The sequence below is a fragment of the Corvus moneduloides genome, chromosome 10 (genome assembly GCF_009650955.1).
Source record: "Corvus moneduloides isolate bCorMon1 chromosome 10, bCorMon1.pri, whole genome shotgun sequence".
Classification (NCBI taxonomy): Eukaryota; Metazoa; Chordata; class Aves; order Passeriformes; family Corvidae; genus Corvus; species Corvus moneduloides.
In genome coordinates this window covers 18,418,797-18,435,658 of record NC_045485.1, presented here as the reverse complement: position 1 = coordinate 18,435,658, position 16,862 = coordinate 18,418,797, and the positions used below count along the sequence as shown (strand labels likewise).

The window sequence follows — 16,862 nt, the reverse complement described above, 5'->3', positions numbered from 1 at the left end:
GCTATGAGGCTTCCAGCCCGGAGGCTGCAGGGTTTAGCACCCAGAGTGGTGATGATTCATTTTGCTCCTGAAAAAGGGTGCAGAGCAAGCACTGCTCCACAGTACAGCCCCCAGCCTCTGCCCATGGCTGCACAGGCACATCCCAAAGCCTCGGAGCAAAGGAGTGTGGAGACACAGCAGTGTGTTCCCTTACCCTCACAGCATCCTCAGGAAATATGTTTCTTTCCTAATAACCCAACAAACCCTTACTGGGGCTGTTATACACCCATATGTACCAACACAGGTGTGTATTTAGGCTCACCTCAGTCTCAGAAAGGCTTTCCTAGAGTAAATGCAGCAGCTCACCCAGTCAGGGCTGCCTTACCTGGGGAGGTGGGACACTGGGAGCACCAGTGCTCCTTCTCCTCTGGCTCAGTGTCCCCCTTCAGACATATCCAAAGCGCCAGAGGCACCTTCTTCCTCATCCCTGGGGCTGTAAGAAAGTACCTTCCCTTCTCTTTCTTTCCAGACTTACTTTTTTTTAAAGATTCTGTAAAGAAATATACTTAAAGAGGTTAAATTTCAAGCCATGAATCAAGTGTTCGGGAGAATTGCAACCTCATGAAGATAAATCAACCTACAAACAGTGCTCAGCGGTTACTTACCCCACTGAGAATGACTGTAAAATCCACACTTTTTCCAATCAGCAGTGTACCCAGGGAGCCTGCCCTTCCAGACAGGGCAGAAGGTGCCAGCTACTTGTAAATTATATTCATGGACCTTTTATTGGGCAGATGCTGCATTATTGGACTATGGCACAGGGCAGAGAAAGTAATGAAGGCAAACAGTGCAGAGCCACCAGAAAGACAAATCAAATAAGGGTTTGACAGCATGATCTGTACTTGCATTTGCTCAGATAAAATTGCAAGTGCTTTTGGTTTTCATGCTGGAGGTCAGGAAGGGCTGTGTGGGCTCCCCTTATCCTTGGGCAGGGGTTTGAGAGCTTAGGTGGAATCTGTGCCTCTGGTGGCTTTTTAGGCCATGTCTGCTCTGTCCCTGAAGTGGTTGCAGGTGGGGTAATTCAGTGTGCCATGGCTGGAGGGGCAATGCCTCGATCCTGGGGAGGTGGAAAAGAACTCAGCAGGGGATAGTTTTGAAAAGGGTTGCTCTCCCCATTATGCTGCAGGTCCTTCCTCCATCTTCTATAAACGGCCCTTAAGCATCTCTCCTGTCCATGGGACATGGGATTCCTGCCATGTGCTGGGCTCTGAACTCCCTTCAGGTGGGAGGCTGTGCAGCCTCCACCCTTCACTGGGTGACACTCCCCTCGGGAAGTGCACAGTAGCCACTGGCACACCACGTTCTGAGGGTTGACTCTGCTCTTCCCAGCAAGCAAATCGGCCTCTCCAGCTTGGAGCAGTGCTCACCCAGCTCACTTTTATGTGCTTAATCCCAGGCAATGTATAGACTCTGCCCTGTGCTCCGCATCATGTGCATAACAAATATGCTAAAGCAGACAGCTAATTATCGGGAATATAGAGCCCAGCAGGAGGTGGGCAGACCTTCCCATGCCTTTGCCATGGCTTGTTATAAAGGGGTTGTACTGCCCAGATTTATCTTCCTTATCCCACGGCTGACAACATCCTAGAGCTGTGCTGATGCTCAGAGCCCAGACTCCCCTTCCACTGCCATGGCCAGGGGGGCTTCCCTGGGGTAGGGGCTGCCCCCTCCTCCATGGTCCTTCAAGCCCTTCCCTGTTCCCCTGCTCCCTGGGACAAGCTCTCGCTCCTGCAGGTTGTCAAGGCACTAATTCAGTCCCTGAGGTTTTTCACTGCACGCTCCCATCCCACATAACTATCGTGTTCCTCGGGAGCAGCTCATACCCCTTCCTTGCCATGATATAAGCAATTATTAATGTATTAGTGTTGGGCTGCTGAACCATAATGTCTTTATAGTCAATAGCATTAAGCATTTAATTACCCAGCGGGATGAATCGATGGGCTTCTTTCTTTGCTCTACAATTAAAACCGAGCAGGAGAGATGCTGTGTAATTTTCAGTGTAATTTTCAGTCTGCTTTAAGCTTCCTCTGCCATTTCATACACAGAGAGATGAGCTGATGGTTTGTTCAGGATGGGAAAGAGAGGACTTTTCCCCAAGAAACCATGTTCTCGCCTCCCTCCCAGGATGCAGACATCATGATCACAGCTTGCCCAGCTAAATGAGACACCATGGGGTCGTTCAGGACTAGGTTTCAGGTCTGAGGCACCAACAGTGGGAAAATTATTTCTCTGAGTCTTATTTTTAACTATGGTTGTAGGAAGTTTCAAAGCAGTGGTTTCATCTCACATCCTGCAAGTGGGAATTTCTGTGGTGAGAGCTGGAAAGTGAAACAGCCCAGTGTGCTGCTGGGATGAGGCACAAACAGCCTGAGAGTGGTCTGGGCTGGAAAAGCACTTTCAGCTCTTACTTTTAACCTCCTTTTGATGGAGCTTGCTGCCAGGGGACAGATGGATGGTGAAATCTGGATGGGCTCAGTCTCCCTGACTCCCAAGCTCTGACCTCTCCCAGGCTCTCAGGTGGTCTGTACACCTGCCCAGGTCGCTTCAGCTCTGCAGGCAACAGTCACAGGCAAAGTAACCCTTTCCAAAAAGCTCAGCCCACGGCTGGACCTCCCCATGGAACCATGAGAGGCCTTGGGGTGGCTGTTCCCTCACAGCAGCAAGCTGGGACAGGAGCTTTGCAAACTGCATGGATGGGGCCCAGTGGGCAACTTTAGCTGGGAGAACATAGGACAGAAGCTCTCTGGGGAAACCATAGAACATTTCCCACAGAGCTTAAGAAGCCAGCCAGCACTTTCCACTGGCACTGATGCCTGTTTCCTAGAGCAGTTTTGGCTCCTACTCCCTGGCAGAGGCTGGGACACGTTATACTGGGGACACGTGTGTGTCTGTGTGTGGCTCTGCTCTCCCTGATGTTATTTGGCTCTGTTCTGGTTCTAGAGGTAAGGACATGGGGCAGCCCCAGGTTCACCATGCCATGTTGCTCACTGCCTTTGCTGAGTGATGGGTGCATGTGGCTCCCAAGCAGGGATGAACTCACCCCCTTGCTCAGACACAAACACAAAAATAAACATTGATATCACAGAATCTTCTGAGTTGGAAGGGACCCACAAGGATCACTGAGTTAAATTCTTAAGTGAATGGCCCATATAGGAGTCAAACCTGTGACCTTATCAGGGGAGTGGAGAGAAACTCCTGCTTTTCCAGTTTGGACTCAACAAAGATTCAATTTTTTTTTTTATGGAGAACGTAAAAAAAGGAAAAAACCCTCTGGTTTGGGTTTGTTCCAGGCAGAGCGTCTGCCTTCTGCTGGCCTTGAGCCCGGAAGCCGCTGTGAAATGGAAATAGCCCAACACAGGCCTGGGAGCAGAGGGAGCTTCCAGCAGGTAAAATGTGAACAAACTGAGACAAAGCCCCAGCTCACTGCTCCATGGGGCTGTACCAAGGGGCAGATGCGCTGAGCCACAACAGTGTACAGATGTTTTACTTTAATGTCTTGACAGTCATCCCTGGAGACCCAGTGCTTGTCTGGATCCTATTCCCTATTGCCTCAGCTCTGGGAGAGGAATAGGATGCACAGAAATGCCTATGCAAAGAGGAGCTTCCCCCTCTGGACTGTCTCCACAAAGGTCCTGGAAAGCCTTCCCAAATGCTGCAGGGCAATGCAGGAAGATGTGCGGTTGCATGGGATGGTGACGTGCTCTGGCTGCAGGCCTGGCATTGCTGAATTGGGATCACCTGTAGCTTCTCTCCAGAGTGACTTCCCCTGGGTTATAAACAATTAGCATGCATCGCTTCAAAATGCCCCCTGTTCCCATCTCACTGACTTTCTCCACTTAGAGTTTCTCTACTCCAATGGAGAGAGAAGGGTGCTCCCAAGCTCTTCTCTCACCACCCAAATTGCTCCACATGTCCCAGTCCTGGTTTGTCTTTTGTCACATCTACTGCAAGTCCTCTTCTGCTCCCACTTTTTTCTTACACATCCTTTTTTCCAGGGCTGCACTTTTTCCTCCTGCTGAGCAGATCCAGAGGGGAGTCCACCTGGCTGGGAGGCCCTGAGTGGCTGTGTGGGCTTTCTGGGGGCTCACAGGCAGACCAAAAGGTCCTGCTGCCAACTCCAGGCAAGGGTGCTAGGGAGAGGAACTGGACTGCCAGAAGGGACATCTTAGGGGAATTGGCTCCTTCTGGAAATAGAAACTCCCTTTTGTACCAGAAATGATCACTACAAGGAATACTTGGAGGTCATGTAGAAACTAAATCTGCACATACAAAATTCCCTGTGGGAGCCACCCGTACGCTTCCTTATCCACGAACCCCAGGAAATGGCACAGGGATGTGCTGGGTTATCACCCATCATCTGCCAGAGTGACAATGGGTATGCCTGGCTCCAGGGGCCCATGCCAGTTCCTGCAGCATCCCACCCCAAGAAAGGATGCTCCCCAGAGAAGAAATCCCATACTCAGACAGGCACTGTTGACTTTCATCCCTGCAGGCCAGTGTGTCCCGAGCTGCCCATTTCAAGGCACAGGATGTGCACTTGTCTGTGGCTACTTGAATTAAGTGCCATTTGGCACAGCAAGCCCTGCACCCACTTCACACTCGTCATCCTTGAGGACTCTCCTTTTGGCACAGACACTACTACACAGTCCCAATGCATTTGCTGTCCTGCATTAATCAGGGCCTGGGGAGTTGTGCAGCTGGGAGGAGACAGGACAGGCCCAGCTTGCCTGGCCCTGCTGGGTTACCGTCCATTAGCTGTAGCACCTGCTGGCATAGGAGCAGCATGATGGGGTAAGGATTCTCCAAAAGGAGAAAAGGATTTGCCAGTGGGACATGGGGCTGTTCAAGAGGTTTTGAGAAGCACTGAGACCTGGGATTAGGAAATTTTCTTTTTTAGTGGTTTCTTTTTTGCTGTCACCTTTGCCATGCCATACCCCCATCGGCCGCTGCTCAGACCATATAACGGGTGATGTCAGGCTGGGGCTGGGGAGCTCGAGGACACATTTGATTGCTTTTCTAGCTTGCTTCCCCCTTCCCTGAGGACCCACTGGGTTTTTGCTGGAGATCCCTGACAGGTTTTTGGCAGCGGACGCCTGCACGAGCCACAGGTAAAACTTTTTGTCTTCCGACTGGACTTGGCTGCTGCTTATACCCGGCGAGTATCAAATGCGTCCTGGAATCTCCTGGGAGCGACGAAGGAGGCAGGGCAGGATGTCTCGCTCAGCTGCACCCACGGAGGCGAGCTGGGGGAAGCCGGGTGTCCCCGCGGGCTCCCACTCGGGACAGACAGCCTTTTGTCACCATCTAGTGGAAACACGCAGCTGCGACCGGCCACAGGCTGAACAGGGCGTTTAGGGACACTCACTCACCTCATCTGTGGTTCCTGTGGGGGCCTCCCTCGGGCTGGTCATCCAATTTTCCTGGCCTTTGGGGGGCCGCGTTTGCCTCGCAGCCCAGTTCCACCCCCCCAGCCCTGGGCAGCAGCAGCCGGGTAAGGTGTTCCCAGCGCTGCGAGGCTCGGGAAAGCACAGGGGTGAGTGTCTGCTATGCCAGAAACTGGGAATCCATGGCAAATCCCTCCTGGGGTCTCCATTGAACCAGCTAAATTCCCTTTAACTGTGGAATTAGATCAACACTCCCAAGCCACAGACATGCTACAACAAGAGACAGCCATAAAAGGACCAAAAGTATATTTATTGCATAAATAGACCTGTTAAACCTGCTCTTTTGGCCAAATTACCCTTCTCACTGATGCTTCTCTGTGAGACCTGCCTCGGCCTTGAAATTCCTGGTGCTGCCTGCAGAGGAGCTGAGCTATGCTGTGCCACCGGGACAGCCCTGCAATGTGATGTGTCCCAGAAAAGGCTGGCCTTGCTCCACTCTGGCATCCTCCTGCCCACTGCTAAGGCTGACTGGAAATCCTGGCCACACATGGGATGCAAGGAACAGCTCAACCTAAATACTGGCATCTGCAACGCCCTGGCTACTTTCCTCCCTGCAGCATCCTGGGCCCTTTTGGCCACAACAGCAGCTGGCAGGGTTGGGCCATATCCAAACCTGTTCAAAGGTGCGTGGATAACACAGTGCATGGATTGACATGGAGCACGGATTGACATGGAGCATGGATTAACACAGTGCATGAGTGCCCCGTGGGCAGCGTTGGTTCTCACTCCTCTGCACAGGGTGCTGTGCTCCTTCCCCAAATGCTAGGTTCTGCTGCAGTCTTAAAGATGCCAGAGGTGAGGACAACCTTCCAACACACTGCTGAGAAAAGAGACGGAACACAGGCCATACTGAGAAGTCCCCTGCCAGGGTTGGGAACCAAGACTGGCCAGCTGCCAGCCCAGCCCTTTGCAGATCCCACTGCTGGCACTGTGTAATTGGACACATGCAGTGTCCCACCTGCCAAAACTGCCCCTGGCTGAAGCAACAGTTGTCCCTTTCTCATGGCAAACCAGCCTTCCACAGCACGGAGAGGAACCAAGGCCAGCCCCAGCACAGTCAGCAGAGCTGTTCAGGCAATCATAGCAGATGATTTTGTTGCACCACACGCATGGTAAGGAGAATGCAATCAGCTCTTGCTTCAGACAGTTAAAAATCCCTTTCAGGTCTCTCTGTCCTCCATTCCATCACTCTGCCCCCCCTTGGGCCACACTTGGTCTGTGTCACTGTCCCCCATGCACCTGGGGACAGCTTCTGCAGCACGCAGTGGGACATGAGCCAGACATTGCTATTTCACAGGAGTCCAGCTGCCCTAAACAAGGGTTTTCCCAGTTGGGAGCCCCATCTGCCTGCATGTACATGACCAGGACACGGGCAGTACCCCACTATGTTGCAGGTCCTTCCCTCCCCATACTGGCTGATGGTGGCAGGCTCTCCACAGGCTTGGCTTACTCCTGGAGAAGCTGATTGATCCCATCACCTCTCACTGAACAGGTGCTCTTAGCCATGGCTCAGCTTGCCTGGAAACTGCCTCTCCTTACCCAGCAGAGGAGAAAGAGGCACTAGGACAACCTAGGAGCCAGGTATATTGCCTCACCCACAGTATGTCCCTTGCTTCAGGTGGCACTGAACAATCCTGGGGTGTCCCCTCAAGGACATCCGGGCCCTGCAGGACGGCTTTCATTGAGAGTCTGCATTTTTTCCTTCGGGCTCACTAGGATCTTGTGTTCCCCAAGTCAGGTGCTTATGTCAAGTAGGCCTTGGAAGGGCAAACTGCTAGAGTCACACGTGCCTGAGTCAGGAGTCCCAGGGAGCTGGCTGGCTGCCCAGTTTCAAGTGGTAGGGGATATAGGGCAGTGGGGAAACCCCAGCAATGAAGGCCACTCTGTGCCAGGTAGGGGCAAGGCAGCACTCAGCCCTGCCAGCAGAGTGGCAAGTGAAACAGGGGTGCTGCATTCTGCCCTGGGGTTATTCCTACCCCGACTTTATGGCCGCCGCGGAAAAATTCCACAGGGAGAAAGGTGATGTCTTCTTGCAGTGACTGAATTCAAAAGCATCCACCAGGCAAGCACGGGCTTATTTTTTTCTTCTGCTTTGGGCCTTTTCTCCCAGCCTGAAGCAGAAGAGGGCGGCAACTACAGAGTGCTCCTGTGCCAACTGCAACCTCAGCAGCAGCAGGCTGACCGGCTCCTACGGATGCTTCCTCAAACTGTCCACGCGTGCTTAGTGCCTGCCGAGGGTCGCGGAGGGGATGCCGGGTGAGGTGAAGAAAGCACTGGGGCAGAGAGAGTGCTGGGGCAAATCCAGTCCCAAAAAGTAAGGCAAATGCGTGCTCGGGCAGAGTTCCGCGCCAAGGTGCCGCAGGTCCGTCCGGGGCAGCCGGGATTGCGGGAGGATTGCGGGGGAATGGCAGGGCCCCTCCCGGCCGCGGGACCCCCGGGACCCCCGCCCGGCCCCACCACGTGGCCGCCGCCCGCCACGTGCTCTGCCTAGGCCCGGCCACGCCGCCCAATCAGCGCGCAGGCGCCGAGCTGCTTCCCTCCCATTGGCTGACGCCGAGTCCTCCCGGGCGGGCGCCGAGTCCCCCCGCGCTCGCCCCCCGCCGCACGGCCCCGCGGCTGTAACGCGCCCTCCGGTTGGCTGACGGCAGAGCGCCGGCGATTGGCGCAGCGGCTCGAGGGGCGGGGGCTGCGATTGGCCGGGCGGCGCGGCGCGAGCGGCGATTGGCCGCGGCGGGGGCGGTGGGGGCGGGGTCTGGCGCGGGGCTAGGAAAGGGGGCGGAAGGGGCGCGCGCTCGCTCTTTCGTGTCAGTGCCCGGCCCGGCCGCCCGCGCGTCCCCGCTGCTCCCGCCGCCCGCCCGCGGCCCGATCCCCGCCGCGCCGCCGCCGCGCCGGACGCGCCCGCCCCGCTCCCGACACAGCCCGGCCGCCGCCCCTGCGCCGCCAGGCACCGCCGCCATCATGGTGAAGATCACCAAGGTAAGGGTCCCGGAGCGCAGCCGCCGGGCGGGCGGCGGGCGGACGCCGCCATGGCGGGGCGGGAGGGTGCGGATGGCGGCCTATCTGGGAGGGAGCCGGGCCGCCTTCTCGCCGCTGTGCGCTCGGGCCGCGCGGTGGCTGCAGGCCTGGTCTCCCTCGCCGTGAAGATGGCGGCGAGGGGAGGGGCCGCGGGCCCGGACGCAGCGGTTTCAAGCGGCCCCGTCCCGCTCTGCTCCGTGCGCCGGCCGCGGACGGGGGGCGCGGGGCGGGAGGGGTGCGGGGTGCGGGGTGAGGGTCCGTGTGTGTGAGGGACGCGGGTGGGCCCCGCGTCCGAGCGCGCGCGGGATGGGGGGCGGGGCTACGTCACAGTGCGGCCACGTGGGGCGCGGGGACAGCAAGCACATGGGAGCGCGCCGGGCTCCCGGGGCGGCCCCCGCGCCCCTGGAAAGGCCCCGCACACCGGCGGGCAAGGCCCCGCAGCCCCCGGACGGGCTCTTGAACGCCGCGGGGGCGGGAGGGCGGCCACGTGGTGGGGACAATTGTCTGCCGGAGCGAGCGCTCGCAGGCGACCCGGGTATGCACGGGAGCTAAACGTGGTGCTCGCCCTCTCTTTCAGACCCCGAAGAATCAGGTCAAACAGAAAAAAATGGCTCCTCCCCCGAAAAAGTTTGAGGAAAGCGAGGAAGAGGAGTCTTCTGACCTAGAGGAAAGCAGCGGAGAAGAGGTGATTGATCTAGAGATGGAGTCAGAAGGATGCACGTGTTACAGAAGTACCAAGAGGGTTGTGGGTTACACTGTAACAGCACATTAATAAACAGTCGGTGTTTCTCACTAAACTGGCTAAAGAATAAACTGCATTTCATAAGGCCAAAGCAGCGTGGGGAAAACTAGCTCAGCTGCTAAGTTTGTACTTCCAGGCTCTTGGAAGTACTGCTGGGGTCTTAAAGTCGTAAAGCTGATAAGCAAGTGGGTACTTAATTATTCTAGTAATGAATAAGCAATATGAGATTTGTCACATGCAGATAATGTGCAAGTGTAAAATTTTCGAAACGCTGAATGCTATTAAAAGATCACTGGTCTTGCTTCAGGACCAGGGAATTTGGTGGTGTTTTGGTGTTCCATAAGTAGGCTCTTAAAAGCATAAACAAGCTGGGTTTGAACTTTATTGATTCATCAGGATGGGCAGTTAAGGTACCTTAACAGAAACTGTCAAAAGGATATGCTTTAGACTGCAGTTGCTGTATGTTTGTCTGATAGTGATGTAATGGTAGCTTAAAAGGGCCGGCATGAGTTTCACACTAATGTGTCTTTCAGATGATCCCCCAGAAGAAACCACAGAAAGTTGCTGTTACTCCAGCCAAGAAGGCTGCAACTCCTGCAAAAAAAGTTGCTACTCCTGTGAAAAAGGCAATTACACCTGCAAAGAAGGTTGTGGCTACCCCACAGCCCAAAAAGGCTGTTGCTCCAACTCCTAAAAAGGCTGCAGTCCTAACCAAAGGAGCAAAAAATGGAAAGAATGCTAAGAAGGAGGAGAGTGAAGATGAAGATGAAGATGATGACGAAGATGATGAGGAAGAGGAGGAAGACGAGGAGGAGGATGAAGAAGATGATTCTGGTAAGTTACTTTTGAAATGTACATTGACTAAAGCTGGTTCAATCAAGTCTCATTGTATGATTTAATACTTAGGGGGCGGGTTTCATTGATTAAAAAGGGGTTATGAAGGAGAGGCGGGCAGTGGGTGGAGTTTGGAGGAGAACTGGGCTGCAGCTGCCTCACACACAGCCTGTAAAGCATCTCCTAGTTTCTTGATTGCTCTTTCTTGAACTTTTGGGCAAAATTTTGGGAAGCTCTTAAGTATTTTTTTTACTTATACCACTTGTCCTTTGAACCTTACTAGTAAAGACTTGTTGTACTGTTGGTGCAGATGAGGAAGAGGAACCACCAATGCCTGTGAAGCCTGCAGCCAAAAAGCCTGCAGCAGTACCAGCCAAAAAGCCTGCAGTTGTGCCAGCAAAGCAGGAATCTGAGGAGGAGGATGAGGATGAAGAGGACGATGAGGAGGATGATGAAGAGGATGGTATAAGATGCTTAATTATTAAACACTTAAAAGGAAGCTGGGGGAGGGGGGTAACTTAGTGGATAGTGGGAGTGATGCAGTGTGTGCCCAGCTGGTTTTAGCTGGTTGCTATTGTCCATGTTGCTGAATGGATGCTAATTTCCCTACTGTTAGTAAAAGTTCTTACTCTTGGTGAACAGGTATTAGGTTTTTTTTTAATGTAGTAAAACTCAAGGGAGAGAGACAGCTTTTGTAAAAATGAACTGTATCAAACTTTTCCTGAGAACATACAAACTTAAGGGGGTGTGAGAAACATTTTGCTTAACAGCATTTTGTTTTCTTAGTTTCAAAAGGAGCTTAATGTGGAATTATCTGAATACTGTTTCAGAGTCTGAAGATGAGGCCATGGACACAGCCCCTGTTCCAGTGAAGAAAACCACTCCAGCCAAGGCTGCACCAGTGAAAGCCAAGGCAGCAGAATCTGAAGATGAGGAAGATGATGAAGAGGATGACGATGAAGAGGACGATGAAGAGGAGGAGGATGAAGAGGATGCTGAGGAGGAAAGTGAGGATGAAAGTGAGTTGAAATGTTTTTGAGACCATAATTCTTTAATAACAGGAAAGATGCCTGAGCAAAAATGTTGTCCTGTAATGGTCTTTTGGGCTGAGGAGCAGTTGCTGAGTGACAAGAGAAGGTCTTGTGTGTGACTGGTGTAAAGATAATTGCTCCTGTTTTGATTTAGTGTAGGAAAAGTTCTGTATTTTTCAGTGTTGTTTTGTTTTCTGTCACAGAACCTGTCAAGGAAGCACCTGGAAAGAGAAAGAAAGAAATGGCCAATAAAAGTGCACCAGAGGCCAAGAAAAAGAAAACAGATGGTAAGTGGTGTGGGATCATCAAAAGATGCTTGTTTGATGGACTGTGATTGGACTCTGTTGCGTGAGGAGTGTTAACTGTGAAGGTCTGTGATGTCAGGGGTGGGGTTTCCCAGCACAAATGATGATTATAAGGGACTTAATACTGAAATATGATGTCACTTTTGAGCAAAACCTGATGTGCTAAAGCTGTCTGGAGTCTGGCTCCCAGTTTAAAAAGCAGCCTTAAAAAACCTCTGTTTTCTTATCTTTTCATTTAAAGGGCCCACATCAGCTTTCTCCATATTTGTTGGAAATTTGGTCTGCACCAAGGAGTATGACGAGCTGAAGACTGGCCTCAGAGAATTCTTTGGGAAGAAGAATATTGAAGTTTTAGATGTCAGAATCGGTGCTTCCAAGTGAGTTTATCAGTAGAATTTTACTGCTTATTTCTTTTAATTTGCAGTAATTTGTTTGGAGGGGTGCAAGTGTGCTGGTTCCCCCAAGATGCTGCAGTGGTTGCTTGGTAGTAATGGAAGAGCCACGGTACTGATGAGGGTTTAACTTTGCCTGGAACTTGACCAGTGGGTATCTCTCTGCTGTTGGGTTTCTGTTCATGGTTTCTGCTGCCAGAGATGGATCAGCTGAGATCTTAAGGATGCTGTTCTTTCAGGCGGTTTGGCTATGTGGACTTCTCATCTGCCGAGGATCTGGAAAAAGCTCTCCAAATGAATGGAAAGAAGTTAATGGGTTTGGAAATCAAACTGGAAAAAGCAAAGAGCAAGGAAACTATTAAAGAAAACAAAAAAGGTATGGCTCGTAACTCTGAATACCTGTGGACGTCAAAGAAAAGTCACAATGGGGGCTTGAAGTGTTACTGATGGCTGCTCTTCTGCTCTCTCATGGCAGATCTGCCTGCTTTGGGCTCTGTGTAATAAACAGTTTCTAAAACGCTGACATACAGATATGCAAGTTTAGACTGGAATATCTGCAAGTGTGATCCCAAGAAAAAGTGCATATTGGGAGGGCTGAGGAAGAAATGTGTTTCTTTCTGAAACTTTAAGACCTGTTTTTTGAACTTCATGCCCATAAGGAGAAGTACAATAGTTTCGTTAACTTTTGTTATAGTTGCTTTTGCAGTTTCTGAAAATGTGAATGCATACTGTTAATTTCTGCTGGATCCACTTGCTGAGTCTCACTGAACTGGCAGTGTAGATGAGGAGGGATTTTTAGCTGGTAACATGAAAGTAACCTTTCTGTCTTTGCAGAGAGAGATGCCAGAACGCTGTTTTTGAAGAACCTGCCCTACCGCTTAACTGAGGATGAAATCAGGGAGGTGTTTGAAAATGCACTGGAAGTCCGGATAGTGATGAACAAGGATGGCAGCAGCAAAGGGTGTGTAGCTGAGAGGACTGTTGTGTGTTTGCTGTTCCTTCAGCACTTGGCATATTCTGATAAGCTTACGTGTCCTTTGGCTGCCTTAAGGAACCTGCTGCATTAGCTGTACTACTTTCTGCAGCATTTTTTCTACGTCTTTCACTCCCTCATTCATGAATTTAGTCGCTCCTGGAAGGGGGTGTAAGCTTACATTCTTTTCTGTGCTGTAGGATGGCCTATGTTGAATTTAAAACAGAAGCTGAGGCAAACAAAGCTCTGGAGGAGAAGCAGGGCACAGAGATTGAGGGTCGTGCCGTGGTCATTGACTTCACTGGTGAGAAGAGCCAGCAAGAACATCAGAAAGGTACTTTTTGTACTGATAACATGCATATAGATGACATTCAGGATTCATATCCACTTGTTTCAGAAGTTCCTGGAGATACGGCAACTGAAAACACTGCAAGAAAACTAAGATACCAGGCCTTTTTGCCTGACTTGTGCACTGTATCCTGTGCATTTCATGTCTCTACTGCATATTTCAGATTGGGGGGGGGGACGGCAACTGGTCTAGGTGACAAAAATAGGGTTGGATTTGGCTTTGTGCCTCACCTTGAGGCGAGGAAGGGGGCAACAAGTATACTTACCCCTAGTCAGGATTGGATAACTAGAGGAAAAAGGCTCTCCTTCTCCAGACTTGCACTTAACAGCACTGACTTTTCCCAATAGGAGGAGAGTCGAAGACCCTAATTGTCAACAACCTCTCGTATGCTGCTACAGAAGAGACTCTCCAAGAAGTGTTTAAGAAAGCTTCTTCCATCAAGGTGCCACAGAACAACCAGGGCAGGCCTAAAGGGTATGTGGTGCCTTTCTTCTGACCCCCAAGCTGGCATTGCAAATGACTTGCCTCCAGGTATCCCTTGTTACTCCCAGGCTGACTGGAATCTTCCTCTCCATGTAGGTATGCATTTGTAGATTTTGCCACAGCTGAGGATGCCAGAGAGGCATTGAATTCCTGTAACAACACAGAGATTGAAGGCAGAACAATCAGACTGGAATTCAGTTCACCATCATGGCAGAAAGGGAACACGAACGCACGAGGTGGAGGAGGAGGAGGAGGAGGATTCAATCGTAAGTGTTTCATGTTTGATCTCCAGCTGTGGCAGGAGGGCACCATCCAGGCAAATCTGGGGCTGCTTTTAAAAAAAATTAAACATGCCAGTGGAGTGAAATACTTGCATCGTAAGCAAGTGTGCTGGATATGATGACTGATTATCTGAAATGCTGATGAAACTGTTGTCAAATTCCTCTAGATAGTCAAGTGCTGATCCAGCAGTGTCTGTACAGTTAGTTATTATCACTGTTGATAAGGTGCAAGCACCTATTTTAAAAAAGGAAGCTGGGCAAACTTAATTTGGCAGTATCAGGTTGGCTGATGGAAGTCTTTGATGTCAGGCTCTAACTGCAGTCCTGAAAAAGTTTTCATGGACTTCAGGTGCCTGATCTGTTCCTTGAAAACAACCCCTTTATCCCTGAGAACTGTTCTGGGAGCCAGTAGTGGATGTGATGTTATGAAGCTGAAGGTTGCCTTGCTCAGGCTGATTGACTTCTGAATGTACTCCCTTTTCACAGAGCAAAGCAAAACACTGTTTGTCAGAGGCCTTTCTGAGGACACCACAGAGGAGACGTTAAGAGAATCGTTTGAAGGCTCAATAAGCGCGAGAATAGTCACAGACAGAGACACTGGATCATCTAAAGGGTAGGCTAAACATCACCTGGGATAGGTTCAGGTGCTACAGAGCACCTCATTTTAGCTGATCTCTGCAATGCAGTGTGTTTCTCATGCTCATGTGGGTGGTTCTGTGAAACTGGGAAATGGGCTGGGAGCAGAGAACACAGCCTGGGGTCCACTGGTGGAGGGCAGCATGTGCTCACTTCACACCTCTTCTCAATGAGCTCCTTCCTGCCAACAAATCCGTGGCAGCCAATGGATTCGCACGAGAAGAAAATTAACTGTTCAGTACTGGCAAACTCACAGTGGGCCTCCATCGATTGTGATTAGCCACTGCTGTCCTACAAGTCACATGTCCTGTGGGATGCAGAAGTGCTCGCATTTGATTCCGAAAGGATTTCTGTCAGGAACCTGAAGGTGGTGCTGCAGCTCATGGAATGTGACTGTCACTCTTGTAACCTGTTTCCTAGGTTTGGGTTTGTGGACTTCAGCTCTGCAGAAGATGCCAAAGCAGCTAAAGAAGCCATGGAAGATGGAGAGATAGATGGAAACAAAGTGATCCTTGACTTTGCCAAGCCAAAGGGTGACTTCCAGCGTGGAGGCGGATTTGGTGGTCGTGGTGGCAGAGGAGGTGGCCGAGGAGGAAGAGGTGGATTTGGTGGCAGAGGTGGTGGCAGAGGTGGATTTGGAGGTAAGAGGAAGCAAATGCTGCTGTTTGGAGGGAGTGTGCTTAGAAATGAACCCCAAACCATTCTTGGGGTTATGGTGTGGGGCTACGACAGAGCATTAGATGTGAATTTATTTTCTGTCCTGTGCCAGGTTGGGTTTGGAAGGGTAGTGGTGTATATATATACCACTGCAATATATTTGTGTGTGTGTGTGTGTATATATATATATATATATATATATATATATATATGGTATATATCATAGATACTATACCGGTAACTCTGTTTTTTGCAATAATTTTCTTTCTAGGTAGAGGAGGTGGCTTCCGAGGAGGCAGAGGAGGAGGTGGAGATCATAAGCCACAGGGGAAGAAAATCAAGTTTGAATAAACTTCCCCTTTCCTTTCCCTTGTCCTGCTCTCCGAGACTATCTGAAAGGACTCCGGGGGTTTTTATTTTCCTTTGATCTTGGCGGAGCCTTCGGAGGACATTCCAAGAAGCGAAGCAGTACTGTGAGCCACTTGGAAGATAAAATTCTCATTTCAAGGAAGAGAGAGCAAGCCATTTTGACTGCTTGCCTGTTCAAATGAACTTTTTAAAACAAAGAGTGATAGATGTGGGAATTTACCCCTTGTCTGTGAGTTGTCTTGAATTTATAATGTTTTACCCATGTACAAATTTTTTTTTTTTCCTATAAACTTCTGTAGCATTTTTGCTGTAAAAATGCAGAATGTTTTATCATTTGTGCTTTAGCATCCTGTCTTGGACAGATTAAAGGACCTAAACTGGTTCGTGTTACTTCTGTGCCACTAAATGAAGCCAGGCTGTGAGAAACAGGCTGTCTGTAACCTTCCCTCTCTTGGGTTAAGGTCATTGGTGTCACAGCAGCAGCTTCTGTCCTGCTTTGCTCTAGCCTGTGCCAGCAGTGTTGTATGTGTGCTGTGTTAGCAGGAAGGAGGGGAGAAGAGTATGATGGACAAGGTAAGCTCTGTAACCACGACCATATTGTATTTCTTTCTTCTTTTTTTTTTTTAACTGAAGATGCTGTGATGGTGCTTGCTAGCCAATTGCTTTTCTACTTTCTTTTTAAACAAAGTAAATCAGACCTTGTACTAAGGCCCTGCAGTTCAGTTGCTCTCTCCTACAGGCATTTTCTCTTGTGCTTCATTCAAATTGACGACTCTTGTCCCTAAATGTGAAGCAAATACATGAACAGGAGTTTGGGATAAGTGGCTGCTTGTTTGTAACCAAACTCAGGCCTGCTGCCCTTCCTCATGTGGGGTCAGGCACCAACCTGAGGATGGAGGGACTCAGTCCTGGCCAGTCCTGTGGCAGTGGTCACTGGCTGGTTTTACGAGCCAGGCACAGGGTGCTGTCCTGCAGTGGTAGCTGTTTGAGTACATGGCTTTTCCAGATCTGTGGGTGCAGAAAACATGAGCCTTCCTGGGTGCCGGGACCCACAGTGTCATCTACCAGTGTCCTGCTGAAGGGTCCAGCCCTGGCTTTTGGCCTTGGGCCTGTGCCAGTGACCTCCAGCTCTGGCTCCGGTCATGGACTGTTCCACCCTCCCGGCACACTGGGCCAGTGCTGGGACGGTCCCTGCCCTGCCGAGCCTTTGCAGCCCCTCATGCTGCTGTGGCTGATTCTCCCTGGCTTCCCAACGTCGAGTCCTTCGCGAAAGGCAATTCCCTGTGGCTAAAACTAAACCAGTAGTGGCTGG

The 16,862-nt window shown here is 50.9% G+C and overlaps 1 protein-coding gene and 3 non-coding genes across 4 annotated transcripts; all 4 read left to right on the top strand.

Annotated features, from left to right (window-relative positions):
- Positions 1-8,352: 8,352 nt before the first annotated feature.
- On the top strand, positions 8,353-16,259 carry NCL (nucleolin). The gene is made up of 15 exons (XM_032119663.1): positions 8,353-8,459; positions 9,076-9,183; positions 9,774-10,074; positions 10,385-10,537; positions 10,905-11,093; positions 11,309-11,392; positions 11,652-11,787; positions 12,042-12,178; positions 12,637-12,763; positions 12,976-13,109; positions 13,472-13,598; positions 13,704-13,873; positions 14,375-14,501; positions 14,945-15,165; positions 15,453-16,259. Exons 1-15 carry the CDS (start codon positions 8,442-8,444, stop codon positions 15,530-15,532), a joined length of 2,112 nt encoding a protein of 703 aa, XP_031975554.1. The 5' UTR covers positions 8,353-8,441; the 3' UTR covers positions 15,533-16,259.
- LOC116449134 lies at positions 11,504-11,573 on the top strand. The gene has a single exon (XR_004242255.1). It is a non-coding gene; the product is annotated as a small nucleolar RNA SNORD82 (small nucleolar RNA).
- On the top strand, positions 13,999-14,075 carry LOC116449135. The gene has a single exon (XR_004242256.1). It is a non-coding gene; the product is annotated as a small nucleolar RNA SNORD20 (small nucleolar RNA).
- LOC116449126 lies at positions 14,685-14,823 on the top strand. Its single transcript, XR_004242247.1, has one exon. It is a non-coding gene; the product is annotated as a small nucleolar RNA SNORA75 (small nucleolar RNA).
- Positions 16,260-16,862: the final 603 nt, after the last annotated feature.

Excerpts from the sequence above, each read along its gene's own strand:
- NCL (XM_032119663.1), top strand. Across the intron at positions 11,393-11,651 it reads CAAGAAAAAGAAAACAGATG|GGCCCACATCAGCTTTCTCC; the intron begins GTAAGTGGTGTG and ends TTTCATTTAAAG. Across the intron at positions 15,166-15,452 it reads TGGCAGAGGTGGATTTGGAG|GTAGAGGAGGTGGCTTCCGA; the intron begins GTAAGAGGAAGC and ends TTTTCTTTCTAG.